The following is an 18,015-nucleotide window of genomic DNA, read 5'->3' on the forward strand; positions in this document are numbered from 1 at the left end:
GGGAAAGCCGAGGCAGGACCAGCCCGGATCCTCGTGCCGGGAGCGGGCAGGAAGACCAGAGCCCTTGGGCTCATGGCGGGCTCTGGCCATCTTCCTCTGCAGGCTTCCGAGATGGCAGAGCTGACGGCCAGGATCAGCCAGCTGGAGATGGCCCGTCAGAAGAAGGAGAGCGAGGCTGTGGAGTGGCAGCAGAAGGTGAGACAGCTGGGCCCCAGGTGGTGTAAGCAGGCAGGAGAGGACCAGGGTGGGACCGATTTGGGGGACATGGCCCCCAAGGCCTCAGCCTCCCAGCTTTAATGGGGAGCATGGCAAGGCCATATCCTGGCTCTGACCCCTTTGTCTTTGAATGCCAACTTGCCCCTTTGTAAAAGGGAAAGGTGCTACTGGAAAGCACCTTCCTCCCTTGGGAAAGCTCTAGAGTGATTTTCACATGGGTTGTAGCAGTGGTCAGATCCCTGTTGCCCACCTGTGACTCAGAAAACCCCAAACGTTATATGCTATATTTTGACTCCTTGTCTTAAATGTCTCCCAATGATGTTTTCCTCAGGGGGTTTGCTGGCTTAGAAGTTTTATACCTATTCTCTAGTGGCTAAAAGAAGCCCTGGGTTCAAATCTTGCCTCTGATCCCTTCTGGTGGTGTGAGTCTCCGCCCTCCACCTGGTGGTTGAAACCCCAGGTCCAGTGTCCCCCCTCTGGGCCTTTCTGTGGCTCATCTTGGGGCGCTCTACTACACAGGCCCAAATGGTGCAGGAGGACTTGGAGAAGACCCGAGCCGAACTGAAGAATGCCATGAGCACCCCTCACGAGAACGAGCAGGATGACGAGCAGGACGAGAACGCGGCCGAAGCCAGTGCCGAGCTGCGGGCTGAGGCCTCCACCAAGGACCACAGCGAGGAAGAACGGACCACTGAGGCCGAGAAGAACGAACGGGTCCAGAAGCACCTGAAGGTAGCTCTGGGAGAGAGGGGGGGTGGGGATGGGGGGAAGGAGGGAGGAAGTTCCCAGCAAGACACCAAAAACATTTTAACTCTTGGCTGCCCAGCACCCCCAAGCAAAACAGTGCCTTATGGGGGCTGTTGAGGAGGCCTTCTGACTGGCTACCTGTGCCTTAGGTGCTGTTCCTTCTCCCCTATTTGGGCCAGCCCCTCTCCCCACCCCTCCTTTCCAGAAACCCCAGGGGATTAGAAGGAGCATTTCTCAGCCCCCAGCTCCCTGTCCTGGGGAAGGGGCCACCCAGCGCCCCGCTGGATCTGTGGCATCCACCATATCTCAAAGGCCTGAGCAGACAGACCTTTCTTTTTGCCTAAGCTGCATGTAGGAGGGGGCTAATTGAATGGGACTCCCCCACACCAGAGAGCCTCCAGTCTCCTAAGGCACATCTCCATGGTGTGTGTGGAGGGGATGGGATCATGCTTTCTAGTGAAAGTGAAGACTATCCAGGAGCTTAGTTCCTTGCACAGAGCAGAGTGAGTTGTGGGTGCATTTGGGGAAGGTCCATCATGGGGATACCTCTCCAGGGCTGTGAAACTTCCTGAAGGCTTCCCTTGGAACAGACATTTCCCCAAGTCTGTTCCCCGCTCCACCTTGCTCTGTGTTCTCTGGACAGCTGTGATGTTGATCCTCGATTTCCCTCTTGTGAAATGAGGACATCTGAGTAGGCTTGAAGGTCCCTTCTTGCCATAATATTTCAGAATTCAAGTAAACTCTTAAGCAGTGGTCCTCAAACTTTTTAAATAGGGGGCCAGTTCACTGTCCCTCAAACTGTTGGGGGACCGGACTACAGTAAAAACAAAAACTATGAACAAATTCATATGCACACTGCATATATCTTATTTTGAAGTAAAGAAACAAAATGGGTACAAATAGAATATTTTAAATGAAGTAAAGTTAAATCAACAAACTTACCAGTATTTCAATGGGATCTATGGGCCTGCTTTTGGCTAATGAGATGGTCAATGTCTGCTTCCATATTTGTCACTGCTAGTCGTAACAAGTGAATCAAGTGTGCATCTGTTAGTCTTGATCTGGTTGGAAATTTTAAATGTTTCATTCTAGAAAAAGTCTGTTCACAGACATAAGTGCTGCCAAAGATAGTTGCCATTTTGAGTGTATGGATCCTGAGATGAGGATATGTCTCAGTGGGGAATGATGCATAGAAATTATGAAGGCTGCTTGACTTGAATGTGTCTTTCAGAGAGTCACAATTCTGCAGTTCAGCCAGTTCCATTTGGTAAATTGTATCCACATTTTCAATATCAATAGAAAATAGATTACAGAAAAGCTGTATGTCCTGTTCATGGAGATGAAGCTCTTTAAATCTAAATTGGAACTCCTTTTGCAGTTTTTCCAATGAATCCAATCAGCATTTTTTCTGCTAACAGATTTTGAGTTGTGGGGAGATGGCAGAAATTTTCCTCCTTCACTTGTTTGGGAGGCCTAATTTTACTTCAAATGCTTTGACATGTGATTGCATATCACAGATGAGCTTCCCCTTTCCTGGAAGTCGCATATTGAAATTGTTGAGTAGCTCTGTTACATCTGTCAGAAAGGCAAGGTGCCATTTCCATTCTGCATCATTGAGCTCTGGTACTTCTTTGTTTTTTGAAAGCAGAAAAGTTGTCATCTGTGGAAGTCAGTCATAGAAACGTTTCCAAACTCTCCTTCGATTCAGCCAATGGACTTCTGTATGATATAGAACATCTTCATACTCAACATTTAGCTCAGACAGAAATTCCTGAAATTGTCTGTGATTTGTTGCATTAGCTCTAATGAAGTTAATACAAGATACCACAATTTTCATACCAGAGTCCCACTTCAGTGATTTACTACACAGCGCTTGTTGGTGGATGAGGCAGTGATTGTAAGGGGCCTTTAAATGGGCGGACACAGCGCATCGGGAGATTGAGTGGTCCGGAAGTAATTTCTGTGGATATTAGGACTGCCCTTGGGCGGGATCCTGGCCATATTGAGATAGCTTCGTAATGGGTGACTCTCTCACTGATTGGCTGTGTGTGTGACCTCACAGGTCCTTTATAAGCCCACTGCAGGCAGCAGTCGCTCTCTTTAACCTGGTGTTCTTCACCCTGGCTCCCTAGCCTGGGTGGCCAAGCCAAGATGGGTAGCCAAAAGAGGTAAGGGTTTTGGTAGTGAACACGTGGGTCTTCTGACCAGGTGTTCACTCGGGAACCAACAAGTCAGGGCATCAGTCAGGGCATTATGTGAGTAGGTATAATAAAGGCTTTTAAGATTACACGTGGTTGTTCTTGAGTGCGCTACTGGTTATTAAGCTATAGATTCAAGAGATTGTGGCCAGAGACCTTTGAAGACCTCAGAGGAGGCGAGCCGGGTAGAGTTCACACTGCAGAGGACAGTGGTCAAAGGTACTCTGGTGGGTCTAGGACAGACTAGTAATTGTAACTGCCAGGCGTTACAAATAGTGTATGGCTATTGGATGAGAATGGTTATGTTTGTCCATCTCTTGGTTAATGCGAACAATTTCTCCTTTCTCAGACCCCACCATGCTAGGGGCACCATCAGTTGTCACGCTGGCTAGTTTAACCCAGTCTAGCTCCAAAACATTCATAGTTTGCAAACCTTTTCATAGATATCCTCTCCTGTAGTTGTTCCTTTGATGCTTTGCAGTGCAGCAAGCTCTTCTATGACGTCAAAATAATCATTTGTTCCATGAATAAAAATTAGAAGTTGTGCAGAATCACGAACATAATTGTTTTCGTCGAGCGCCAAGGCAAAATATGAAATTTTTTTTGGTGGAGTTTTGCAAATGCTGATGCAGATTGTCTCCCATTTCTTCAATCCTCCGTGTAATTGTAGGTCCTGAAAGACTCACTGTACTAAATAAATCGGCCTTCTCTGGACATATTTCTTTGGCAACAGAAAGAAGACGTTCTTTAACAAATTCTCCCTCCACAAATGGTCTGCCAGTGTGTGCTATTAGCTTGGCAACTTGAAAACTTGCTCGCAGTGATGAAATATTTAGCTACTTCTGCTTCACAAAAATATTTTGCTGAGTTGTCAATGTATTTTTCAGTTTTAATATTTTATCTTCTCTCACTTCTCCAACCAATCATATTTATCTTTATGTTGAGTTTCATAGTGTTGACACAAATTATATTCTTTGAACACAGACACTATATTCTGGCATATCAGACATACAGCTCTTTCCTTGTACTGCATGAAAAAGTAATCATAAGTCCACTGTTCTTTGAATATCCTACACTCCAAGTCAATTTTTCTTTTTCTTGACATCATTATTTCTAAGGCATTCCAAATTACTATTAGTAAAATACCTATATATACAGTGCTACAAAACCAATATACCAGAAATAACTTTGCCCACTCAGAGACAAACAGACTGCAATGCCCAACTTCCTCCAAGCTGCCTCTGCGCTGTGATGCCTCCATTTCCCGTACTCTCTCTCCCACTTCAGATCTTCACTGCACACAAGTCACCGCTCAGGCAGCCCTCCCAAATGTCCTGGCTTCCTCTAAATCCTGGGATCAGTTCTCATGATCTAGCGCTGCATAATCGTACGTGCTGCACTCATAATTTATCACAATCGCAGGCAAGACTGTGCATATATGTATATAACTGCACAATATATTGTATGTGCAGAATGCGCTTCAGTGACAAATCGTACATTGGGGCTTCTGGGGGAGGTCATCACGTGCCTTGAAGCTGCACAAGTGTATGGGGACCTTAAGAATCTGGAGGGGGATGAAGCAGTACACCAGCTCTGCACCCCCTCATACTCAGGATAACTGGGGGGGCACTAAGGTCAGACCCCCAGTGATTATAAGGTGATGACATATGTTAGCAATATTCCTCTCTTTATGAAACTACACAACATGCACACAGTGATAAAACTGATGACCACAACAGCCAGACATGAGGTCACTATGGATACAGGGCCACGGCCTGGTACTCACTCTGGGCAACAATAACAGTCAGCACCACAGCATGCCCTAGAGAGGAAGCCGTTACATTGTCATTACGGCATAATGACAATGATAGAGTCAAACTGGGACTTGTGGTACTTACTGTTACTATACTCGTGCACCAGACACAGCCCATATATTCCCCCTGCAGTAGCTGTGACATGCGCAGCATGCACTGTACATTCCTCACACCTGTCTGTTGTGGTGGCTTCCGTTACTTTACAAGGAGGAAGGCTGTCAGTTCTCCCTTCTGCATCTCTCTCCCTTCCCCACACCATACACCCCGGCCTGGGAACTCAACTCATCTCCCTATAGCCTCACACTCTGTCTCTGCCTCCTCAGCCCAGTGCCAGAAGTGTGCGGTGCTAACATGAGTTTAGGTGGAACGTCACTTCCGGTCTGATTTTGCCATAACCCCACGGGCCGCATAAACGTCCTCAATGGGCCGCATCTGGCCCTCGGGCTGTAGTTTGAGGACCCCTGTTCTTAAGGGTACTGGGTCATATGGGAGAATGCTGGTCCTTCACTCAAAGTACCCCCAGCCTTGAGACGACGGAGATGGACCAAACCACCCAAAGTCCACATGAAGAACTTGGGAAGCTCCAATTAAAGTAGTATGAGTGGATATCGCCATTAGACCTAAGTGGGCTTAGGGGAGTGGGTCTCTTCTGCCCCCTAGTGGGCAGTCCAGATTGGTGCTTCAGCAGGGAAAGTCTCTAGCAAAGCAGCTGGCTGGATTGGGCTCATCCTAGTGTTTCCCAGGGTCTGGAAGCAAAACATCTTGAGTTTGTGTCTGGAGCTCAGAAGCTGTTCACACAATTAACAGTATGATGTGTTGGAGGTTAGGCCAAATGTCCAGAGGCCTAGAGCCAAAACCTACCTTGGAAGCTTCTTAGCTGTGTGATCTTAGATAAATCCTTTCCCTTTCCTGAACCTCCATTTCCTCCTCTGTAAAATGAAGAGATCAGTGGCCTTTGATGTCCCCAAATCTACAATTCTTTTACCCTTTCATTTGGATTTCTAGTCTGAACATTTCCTGTCAAGGAATGGGCTCCTGTTTGAATGGTCTCTGATGTCCCCAAATCTATAATTCTGATACCTTTTTGATTTCCAATCTGAACATTGCCTACTAATGAATCGGGATCCAGTTTGATTGATCTTTCATGTCCCTAAATCTACAATTCTGTTACTCTTTCATTTGGAGTTCCAGTCTAAGCATTGCCTGTCAATAGACCAGGATCCAGTTTGAATGGTCTCTGATCTCTCCAAATCTATAATTCTGTTACCCTTTCATTTGAGTTCCAATCTGAACATTGTCTGTTAATGAATCAGGGATCCAGTTTGAATGGTCTCTGATGTCCCTAAATCTACCACTTTGTTGCCCTTTCATTTGGATTTCCAGTCTGAACATTGCTTGTCAATAAACCAGGATCCAGTTTGAATAGCCTTTGATGTCCCTAAATCTACAATTCTGTGACCCTTTCATTTGGATTTCCAATCTGAACATTGTCTATCAATGAACCGGATCCAGTTTGAATTGTCTCTGATGTCCCCAAATCTTTAATTCTGGTCCCCTTTCATTTGGATTTCCAATCTGAATAGTACCTATCAGCTAAATGGGATCCTTTTCAAAAGGGGATTCAAATGTTGATGCCTTGACCATTGCCCCGGTGCTCAGCTGTGCCCCACTTCACATCTGTACTATGGGGACATCTATACTCAGATGTCTCAAAGCCATCCTCATCAGGAAAGAATATACCATATTCTATACCATAGTATATTCTATACCATATTCTATACCATAGTATATTCTATACCATGTTCTATACCATAGTATATTCTATACCATATTCTATACCATAGTATATTCTATACCATGTTCTATACCATAGTATATTCTATACCATGTTCTATACCATAGTATATTCTATACCATATTCTATACCATAGTATATTCTATACCATATTCTATACCATAGTATATTCTATACCATATTCTATACCATAGTATAGAACTTATTCCAGATGAGGGCAGACATGGAAAAGGAAAGGCCTTGAAGTTCAGGCTATATGAGATTCTGTTGAAGGAACTGGAAGTATTTCAAGAAAAGCAGGCTTGGGAAGTCTTAGATGGCAGGTTTCAAATACTTGCTGGACTGTCACCTCAGAAAAGATTTGTTCCACTTAGCCTAGAAAAAAAGAACTAGGACGGCTGGGTAGCAGGTATCGAAAAGGCTTGGTGCAGACAAAAACATAATTAGAACTACAGAAAATGGACTCTGGGATAGAGTGCCAAACTTGGAGTCAGGAAGAAGCGTCTTCCTGAGTTCAAATCCAGCCTCAGACACTTGTTAGCTGTGTTACCCTGGTTGCCTCAGTTTCCCCAACTGTAAAATGAACTGGAGAAGGTAAGCCATGGCTGTATTTTTGCCAAGAAAATCCTAAATGGGGTCACAAGAGTCAGACATCACTGAAACAACTGAATAACAATATACATGGACTGGGTAGCTCTGCTAGGTAAAGACTTGCCCATCACTGGACATATCCAAGCAGAGTGAGGGCTACTGAAAGGAGCAGATCAGGGTTGGACTAGAGGCAATCCGAATCCCTTAGCTCTACCAGTCTGGGATTTTGGCAGAGATTTGTGACCCCCTCCCCGACCTGCCATTACTATAAATATTAAATATTAAGTATAAAAAATTCAGCATAAATAGAAATACCACCATGTTCAGCATTAAATAGAAATATAAAATATATTTTCAGAATTAATAGAAATATAAATTTTTCAACTACATAGAAATGTATAAGATATACATATTTTCAGCACTGAGCTCCTCAGTGTTTACTCCCCATGGCACCCATGGCAAAGAACACTCCTTTAATCCAACTCCCCGAGCCTCCTCCTAATAGCTCTTGGGAATGTCTGCTCAATAGGTAACCACTTTGCTTTGGTCTTAAGTCTTTTCCCTCCCACGCCTTTCATCTTGTGGCTCTCCCTCCATTCCTCCTTGTGGCATAGCCTCCTGGCTGCAGTCTCCTTTATTTCCCTGCTCAGACAGGGGAGGTAGAAGATTCCTTGCTCCCCTCTGTGACTTGAGGCTCTCCCTCTTCCTCCATCATTCAGGAATCTCACCTGCTCAGAGGTTCAGTCCACATCTGTCATCCAATCAAAATTCTGGTAGCTGTTGCCTGCAGATCTCCAGGACAGACTCCTTCCTCTCTCCTTCCAAAAGGTCAGGGCCTGGCCTACAGGCTTTCCTTCCCACTTCCTGCCCTCATGCTAGGGCATTTCAGCATACAGTTCTTCATTCTTCCTCAATCACCCCCCATTTCCTCATCTTGTTCATTTTCCATGGCGTCTTCCTCCATCCCACCTTAGTCCCATACCCAGAGATTTTCCCATATCTTCTAGCAACCCTCTTCAAAACTTCTGTGGGGCGTCTACTTCCTCCTCTTCCTCCTGCTCCCACCCTTAGCAAAGAACCTTGCTTCATATCTCACTGACAAAATGGAGACCATTTGCTGAAAGATCCCCCCTCTCCTCTCCCCTCCTCATCTCTATCTGACGAAAGAACATCATCCACCATCCTGTCCAATCCCCTTCATCTGATGGATGAGGAAACTGAGGTCCAGAGAGGGTCAGCTATAGTATCATAGACCCCACTGGATGCAGTGGACCCCACTGGAAGAGCTCATTTTACAGACCTGGAAACTGAGAACCCTGAAGGAGGAGCAGTCTGTCTAAGGTCCAGCTTGGTGCTGAAGGCCTCTTGAACTAATTCACAAGAGCTGATTGTTAAATTTTCACTGTGATCATCTACCCCTCTGAAATTGGCAAATGCTATGAATCAGGGATTGCTCGTTTTGTTGATTGTCTTGGTTTAAGAAAATGGTAGAGAAAATGTTAATACTGTGGCTTAAAAGTGTGTCATGGGTATATTCCTCCTCCCAGCCCAAGCTGGTTGTTAAAATTGTTTAACAGCAGACCCCTGTCAAGGTCACACAGAGACTCACTGCTAGAGAGCTAAGAGTCCTTTGAAGGCCCGAGGTCACACACAGGATCTTCCATCTAGAAGCAGGTTAGGCTGCATAGAGAACAGCACACTGGGCCCAGACTCAGGAAGGCCTGAATTCAAATCATGCCTCACACACTTTCTCCACTTGGGGAGCCTATAGCTAAATGGGCTTGAGATCAACCTCCTCACTATCCAGACAAGAAAAATTAGACCTGCAGATGTTCAGTGAGTTGCCGAAGGTCACATCGCTAGTAAGAGTCAAGCAGCAGTTAGTTAGGTTTCCTTGGCTCTTCAATCTAGCTCCTAAATCATAAAATCCATTTGGATTATTCTGTTGTGCCCCCTGCTGCCCCCTAAGCCACAACTTCCTTAGGCCTCAAGGTTTTTTCTTTTTAAACCTAAAGAGAATTGAATGAGATCAATGGTCCCTTCAAACTCTAAACGTGATTCTATGAATTACATTCAATGTCTCCCAAGGCTCCTATTCAGGCAGAACTTCAGTGACTTCATAGGCTCTCTGCATTCCCCAGCTAATGTACCCTTCTTCTCAGCCCTTTGGAGGAAAGGGAAGAGATACTCATTAAACAATTACTGTGGGCTTTACAAGTATCTCATCTGATTCTTACAACAACTCTGAGAGGGGGTATTATTATGATCCCTATTTTACAGATGAAGAAACTGAGGCAGACAGGGGTAAAATGACTTGACCAGGGTCACACAGCTAGACAGAATCTGAGGCTGGATTTGAACTCATGTATTCCTGACTTGAGGACCAGTGCTCTGTCTATCCAGTTGCCTCCTTAGAGTTCTTAGATGCCAAAGGTTTTTAGCCACAGGATGAGATAGCATTGAAGGATGGTAACATAGACAGCCAGGATGATCTAGAAGAGGCATGATCTAGAAGAGTGGATGATCTAAAACAGGAGTGATCCAGAATAGGGTGGGCCAGAACAGAAAGGCATGGCTTTTTTTGTGATACAGAAAAAAAAGCACTTCTCTTTTTGTCCACCTAGAAGAGGGATGATATAGACTGGAGGGTGATCTAGAATGCAGTATAATCCAGAATGGAGGGTGATCTAGAATGGGGTGATCTGGAATGGGGGATGATCCTGAACAGGGATGATCTAGAAGAGGCATTTTGAAGAACAGTAAATAATCTAAAACAGGAGTGATCCAGAACAGGGTGGGGCAGAACAGAAAGAAGTAGCTTTTTTGTGATCCAGAACAGAAGCACTTCTCTTTTTGCCAACCTAGAACAGGCATGTTCCAGACTGTAGGGTGATCTAGAACGGAGGGTGATCCAGAACGTGGGATGATCTAGAACAGAGGATGATCTAGAACAGAGGGTAGTCTAGGACACGGATTGATTCAGAACATGGGTGATCAAGACAGGGCGATCTAGAATAGAGGATGATCTAGAATGCAGGATGATCCTGAACAGGGATGATCTAGAAGAGATGATTTTGAAGAACAGTAAATAATCTAAAACAGGAGTGATCCAGAACAGGGTGGGGCAGAACAGAAAGAAGTAGCTTTTTTGTGATCCAGAACAGAAGCACTTCTCTTTTTGCCAACCTAGAACAGGCATGTTCCAGACTGGAGGGTGATCTAGAACGGAGGGTGATCCAGAACATGGGATGATCTAGAACAGAGGATGATCTAGAACAGAGGGTAGTCTAGGACACGGATTGATTCAGAACATGGGTGATCAAGACAGGGCGATCTAGAATGGTGGGTGATCTAGAATGGAGGATAATCCAGAACGGGGGTGATCCAGCATGCAGTAGGATCTAGAATAGAGGATGATCTAGAATGGAGGATGATCCTGAACAGGGATGATCTAGAAGAGATGATTTTGAAGAACAGTAAATAATCTAAAACAGGAGTGATCCAGAACAGGGTAGGCCAGAACCAGAAAGGCATAGCTTTTTCGTGATCCAGAACAGAAGCACTTCTCTTTTTGCCAACCTAGAACAGGCATGTTCCAGACTGTAGGGTGATCTAGAACGGAGGGTGATCCAGAACGTGGGATGATCTAGAACAGAGGATGATCTAGAACAGAGGGTAGTCTAGGACACGGATTGATTCAGAACATGGGTGATCAAGACAGGGCGATCTAGAATAGAGGATGATCTAGAATGCAGGATGATCCTGAACAGGGATGATCTAGAAGAGATGATTTTGAAGAACAGTAAATAATCTAAAACAGGAGTGATCCAGAACAGGGTGGGGCAGAACAGAAAGAAGTAGCTTTCTTGTGATCCAGAACAGAAGCACTTCTATTTTGCCAACCTAGAACAGGCATGTTCCAGACTGGAGGGTGATCTAGAACGGAGGGTGATCCAGAACGTGGGATGATCTAGAACAGAGGATGATCTAGAACAGAGGGTAGTCTAGGACACGGATTGATTCAGAACATGGGTGATCAAGACAGGGCGATCTAGAATGGTGGGTGATCTAGAATGGAGGATAATCCAGAACGGGGGTGATCCAGCATGCAGTAGGATCTAGAATAGAGGATGATCTAGAATGGAGGATGATCCTGAACAGGGATGATCTAGAAGAGATGATTTTGAAGAACAGTAAATAATCTAAAACAGGAGTGATCCAGAACAGGGTGGGCCAGAACCAGAAAGGCATAGCTTTTTCGTGATCCAGAACAGAAGCACTTCTCTTTTTGCCAACCTAGAACAGGCATGTTCCAGACTGTAGGGTGATCTAGAACGGAGGGTGATCCAGAACGTGGGATGATCTAGAACAGAGGATGATCTAGAACAGAGGGTAGTCTAGGACACGGATTGATTCAGAACATGGGTGATCAAGACAGGGCGATCTAGAATAGAGGATGATCTAGAATGCAGGATGATCCTGAACAGGGATGATCTAGAAGAGATGATTTTGAAGAACAGTAAATAATCTAAAACAGGAGTGATCCAGAACAGGGTGGGGCAGAACAGAAAGAAGTAGCTTTTTTGTGATCCAGAACAGAAGCACTTCTCTTTTTGCCAACCTAGAACAGGCATGTTCCAGACTGTAGGGTGATCTAGAACGGAGGGTGATCCAGAACGTGGGATGATCTAGAACAGAGGATGATCTAGAACAGAGGGTAGTCTAGGACACGGATTGATTCAGAACATGGGTGATCAAGACAGGGCGATCTAGAATAGAGGATGATCTAGAATGCAGGATGATCCTGAACAGGGATGATCTAGAAGAGATGATTTTGAAGAACAGTAAATAATCTAAAACAGGAGTGATCCAGAACAGGGTGGGGCAGAACAGAAAGAAGTAGCTTTTTTGTGATCCAGAACAGAAGCACTTCTCTTTTTGCCAACCTAGAACAGGCATGTTCCAGACTGGAGGGTGATCTAGAACGGAGGGTGATCCAGAACGTGGGATGATCTAGAACAGAGGATGATCTGGAACAGAGGATGATCTAGAACAGAGGGTAGTCTAGGATAGGGAATGATTCAGAACATGGGAGATCAAGACTGGGCGATCTAGAATGGAGGGTGATCTAGAATGGGGGATGATCCTGAAAAGGTGATGACCTAGAAGAGGCATGATCAAGAACAGTGCATAATCTGAAAAAGGAGTGATATAGAAAATGGTGAGCCAGAATGGAAAGGCAAGGCTTTTTTTTTTGTGATCCACAACAGATGTACTATTTTTTGGGGTCAACCTAGAATGGGGATGATCTAGACTGGAGGGTGATCTAGAATGGAGGATAATCCAGAATGGGGCTGATCCAGCATGCAGTAGGATCTAGAATAGAAGATGATCTAGAATGGAGGATGATCCTGAACAGGGATGATCTATAAGAGATGATTTTGAAGAACAGTAAATAATCTAAAACAGGAGTGATCCAGAACAGGGTGGGCCAGAACCAGAAAGGCATAACTTTTTTGTGATCCAGAACAGAAGCACTTCTCTTTTTGCCAACCTAGAACAGGCATGTTCCAGACTGTAGGGTGATCTAGAACGGAGGGTGATCCAGAACGTGGGATGATCTAGAACAGAGGATGATCTAGAACAGAGGGTAGTCTAGGACACGGATTGATTCAGAACATGGGTGATCAAGACAGGGCGATCTAGAATAGAGGATGATCTAGAATGCAGGATGATCCTGAACAGGGATGATCTAGAAGAGATGATTTTGAAGAACAGTAAATAATCTAAAACAGGAGTGATCCAGAACAGGGTGGGGCAGAACAGAAAGAAGTAGCTTTTTTGTGATCCAGAACAGAAGCACTTCTCTTTTTGCCAACCTAGAACAGTCATGTTCCAGACTGGAGGGTGATCTAGAACGGAGGGTGATCCAGAACGTGGGATGATCTAGAACAGAGGGAAGTCTAGGACACTGATTGATTCAGAACATGGGTGATCAAGACAGGGCGATCTAGAATGGTGGGTGATCTAGAATGGAGGATAATCCAGAACGGGGGTGATCCAGCATGCAGTAGGATCTAGAATAGAGGATGATCTAGAATGGAGGATGATCCTGAACAGGAATGATCTAGAAGAGATGATTTTGAAGATGAGTAAATAATCTAAAACAGGAGTGATCCAGAACAGGGTGGGCCAGAACCAGAAAGGCATAGCTTTTTTGTGACCCAGAACAGAAGCACTTCTCTTTTTGCCAACCTAGAACAGGCATGTTCCAGACTGTAGGGTGATCTAGAATGGAGGGTGATCCAGAACGTGGAGTGATCTAGAACAGAGGATGATCTGGAACAGAGGGTAGTCTAGGACAGGGAATGATTCAGAACATGGGTGATGAAGACTGGGCGATCTAGAATGGAGGGTGATCTAGAATGGGGGATGATCCTGAAAAGGTGATGACCTAGAAGAGGCATGATCAAGAACAGTGCATAATCTGAAAAAGGAGTGATCTAGAAAATAGTGAGCCAGAATGGAAAGGCATGGCTTTTTTTTGTGATCCACAACAGATGTATTGTTTTTTTGGGTCAACCTAGAATGGGGATGATCTAGACTGGAGGGTGATCTAGAATGGAGGATAATCCAGAACGGGGGTGATCCAGCATGCAGTAGGATCTAGAATAGAGGATGATCTAGAATGGAGGATGATCCTGAACAGGGATGATCTAGAAGAGATGATTTTGAAGAACAGTAAATAATCTAAAACAGGAGTGATCCAGAACAGGGTGGGCCAGAACCAGAAAGGCATAGCTTTTTTGTGACCCAGAACAGAAGCACTTCTCTTTTTGCCAACCTAGAACAGGCATGTTCCAGACTGTAGGGTGATCTAGAATGGAGGGTGATCCAGAACGTGGGGGTGGTCTAGAACAGAGGATGATCTGGAACAGAGGATGATCTAGAATAGAGGGTAGTCTAGGACAGGGAATGATTCAGAACATGGGTGATCAAGACTGGGCGATCTAGAATGGAGGGTGATCTAGAATGGGGGATGATCCTGAACAGGTGATGATCTAGAAGAGGCATGATCAAGAACAGTGAATAATCTGAAAAAGAAGTGATCTAGAAAATAGTGGGCCAGAATGGAAAGGCATGGCTTTTTTTGTGATCCACAATAGATGTACTTTTGGGGGGGTAAACCTAGAATGGGGATGATCTAGACTGGAGGATAATCTAGAACAGGGGTGACCCATCATGTAGTATGATCGAGAACGGTGGGTGATCTAGAACAGGGATGATCCAGAGCAGGGTTGTTCTAGAGCAGCAGTGATCTGCAAGAGATAGTCATGGCTTTTTTCAGTGAGTCAGACTAGAAACACTTCTCTTTTTTTGGCAACCTAGAATGGGGATGATACAGAAAACGGCATGATCCTGAACAGGCGATGATCTAGAAGAGGCATGATCAAGAACAGTAAATAATGTAAAACAGGAGTGATCCCGAATAGGGTGGGCCAGAACAGAAAGGCATACTCTTTTTGTGATCCAGAACAGAAATACTTTTCTTTTTGGCAACCTAGAACAGATATGATCTAGAAATGGAGGGTGATCTAGAACGAAGTATGGTCCAGAACGGGGATGATCTAGAATGGAGGGTGATCTAGAACGAAGGCAAATTCCGAATGGGGGTGATCTGGAATGGGGGTGATCCAGAACAGGGCTGATCTAGAGCAGCAGTGATCCGCAAGAGATAGTCATGTCTTTTTTGGTGATCTAGAAGAGAAACATTTCTCTTTTTCAGCGACCTAGAATGGGGATGATCCAGAACAAGGGATGATCTAGAATAGGGTGGACCAGAAGAGAAAGGCATGTTTTTTTTGGTTGATCAAGACCAGAAACACATACCTTTTTCAGCAACCTAGAATGGGGGGTGATCTAGAAAAGAGGATGATGCAGAATGGGGAATGATCCAGAACAGGGATGATCTAGAACAAAAAGGCATGACTTTTTTATAATACAGAACAGAAACAGTTCTCTTGTTTGGCAAGCAAGAATAGGGATGATCTAGAACCGGGGGGTGTTCTAGAATGTGGGGGAAGATTAGGAACAGGGGATGATATAGAAGAGGCATGATCCTTGAAGAGTGGATTATCCAAAACAGGGGTGATCTAGAACAGGTTGTCCCAGAACAGAAAGGCATGGCTTTTTGTGATCCAGAACAGAAACACTTCTCTTTTTGGTGACCTAGAATGGAGGGTGATCTAGAACAGAGGATCATCCATAACGTGGGATAATCTAGAATGGGGATGGTCAAGAACTGGGTTGATCTAAAGCTGTGGTGATCCAGAAGGGATAGCCATGGCTTTTTTGGTGATCCAGAATAGAAACACTTCTCTTTTTCGGCGACCTAGAATGAGGATGATCCAGAAGAGATCCAGAAGTATAGTTATTTTAAATAAAAATTATACTTATTTTTAAATGAAATATTTCATACTATCTCCTTTCTAATAGATAATTATGCAATAAGGGAATTGCATAAAAATACACAGCTACGAAGTGTTTGAGGCTGGGTTTGAACTTAGGAAGAGGAGTCTTCTTGATTCGTGGACTGGAGCTCTATGCCTGACACCACGCAGCTGTATATATAAATCTCTAGCAAATCTGTGTATATATATGTATGCCTGTTACTTTGCCCAATACGTACCCCTAGTTATATGTTTCACATGAGAAAACGGAGGCACACAGGGTAAAGCGACTTGCCCAGGGCCACACATCTAGAAAGTGTTTGAGGCTGGATTTGAACTGAGGAAGAAGGGTCCTCTGGAGTTTAGACGTGGCGTTCTAGACCTTGACCAATAGACATAGGGCCCGTTCTAGGCCGCCGTCTTCTAGATCGACTCAAAAGACATGGCTTTCATCCCCACACCGTCGTGCTCTACATCGACCCAGAAAACACGGCTTTCTCTTCAAGATCTCCCCGTTCTAGACTGCCCTCCAAGACAAGGTTTCCCTTGTGCTCACCCTGTTCTTGGCCATCGTGCTCTAGATCTGCTGCTCTGGACCACAGTGTTCTGGATCACTCTGTTCTAGGCAGCCATGTTCTATATTGCCCCAGGAAACAAGTGCTCTGTTTTAGATTCGGCCTGTCCCAGAACACCGAGAAGACACGTCCCTCTTCTAGAGCTAAAGTTCTGGGGTTCGGTGTTGTAGATCGCCTGTTCTGGGCCGCCGCGTTCTCGATCGCTTAAAAGACGTGTCTTGCTGTCGCCGATTGCTTTGTTGCAGGTCAGCCCAGGGGTCTTAGGCCGGATTTGAACTTAGCAAGAAGAGCCTTCTTGTCCCAGACCTGCCGCTCTATCCACTACATGAGGCAGTTGTCCCTATCTGTATTGTACAGATGAGGCAACTGAGGAAGACAGGGGAAAGTGACTTGCCCAGGGTCACACAGCTACAAAGTGTCTTGGGCTGGATTTGAAATAGGAGGAAGAGTTTTCTTGACTCCAGTTCGGGTGCTCTATCCCATAGGGCATGTAGCCATCCATCTCTGAATTTTACAAATGAGGAAATTGAGACAGACAGGGTAATGTGACTTCTTCAGGGTCACACTGCTACAAAGTGTCTGAGGCTGGATTTGAACTTAGGAAAAAGAGTCATCTTGACTCTAGAACTGGTGCCTCATCGACTACACCATGTAGCTGCCCCCATCTCATTTTACTGACGAGGAAACAGAGGCCGAACGTGTGAAGTGACTTGGCAGTAGTCACACAGCTACGAGGGCGGGCTTGAACTTAAAAAGAAGAGTCTTCTTCATTTATGACGTGGTGCTTTCTCCACTGTACTATGAAGCTTTATCTTCAAATATCTTTGCTGTAACGGGTATATATATACGTCCTGTGGGCCCAATACATCTCTCTCTCTCTCTCTCTCTCTCTCTCTCTCTCTCTCTCTCTCTCTCTCTCTCTCTCTCTCTCTCTCTCTCTCTCTCTCTTTTCTCTTACAAATGAGAATACAGAGGCAGCCAGGGTAAAGTGAGATGCCCAGGGTCACACAACTACAAAATGTCTGAGGCTGGATTTGAACTTAGCAATAAGGGTCTTCTTGAGTCTAGACATGGCGATCTAGATCTAGAACAAGAAGACATAGTTTCCTGTTCTAGATGGACCCGTTTTCGATCGTCGTGTTCTACATCAGCCCCAAAGACATGGCTCCTGGTCTAGATCGGTGCGTTCTAGAGTGCCACATTCCAGACCCTGCTCTCTGTTCTGGACCACGCTGCTCTAGACCACCGCACACTAGATGCGGACCGGTGGAGCGTCTGGTCCCAGATCGAGCCCAACAAGTTCTGCCCTGTCCAGAACACCGTGTTCTAGATCGCCCCCGGAAGACCGGCGTTTTCTTCTTCCTACACCACCCCAGAATGTCAAGCTCTCTATTGTGTACCGGCACGCTCTAGGCTGCCGGGTTCCAGAGCGCCGTGTTCTAGATCTGGAACCCGGAACCCCGGTTCGAGATCGCCCCCCGTTCTGGTCTAGATGGACTCGAACCAGGTCTTTTCTCTCCAGAGCGCCATGTCCCAGATGTCCCCTGGATGACCCGTCTTTGTTGTTCTGTGGCGCCCCAGAAAAGACAGGGGCTCGGTTCTAGACCGGCACGTTCTAGGCAGCCACGT

At 45.3% G+C, this 18,015-nt stretch overlaps 1 protein-coding gene across 1 annotated transcript; it reads left to right on the forward strand.

The window, feature by feature from the left end:
- Positions 1-57: 57 nt before the first annotated feature.
- LOC141549048 (moesin-like) lies at positions 58-17,716 on the forward strand. Its single transcript, XM_074278392.1, has 3 exons — positions 58-195; positions 736-948; positions 17,579-17,716. Exons 1-3 carry the CDS (start codon positions 73-75, stop codon positions 17,714-17,716), a joined length of 474 nt encoding a protein of 157 aa, XP_074134493.1. The 5' UTR covers positions 58-72.
- The last annotated feature ends 299 nt before the right edge of the window (positions 17,717-18,015 follow it).

The sequence above is a fragment of the Sminthopsis crassicaudata genome, chromosome X, assembly GCF_048593235.1.
Source record: "Sminthopsis crassicaudata isolate SCR6 chromosome X, ASM4859323v1, whole genome shotgun sequence".
NCBI lineage: Eukaryota > Metazoa > Chordata > Mammalia > Dasyuromorphia > Dasyuridae > Sminthopsis > Sminthopsis crassicaudata.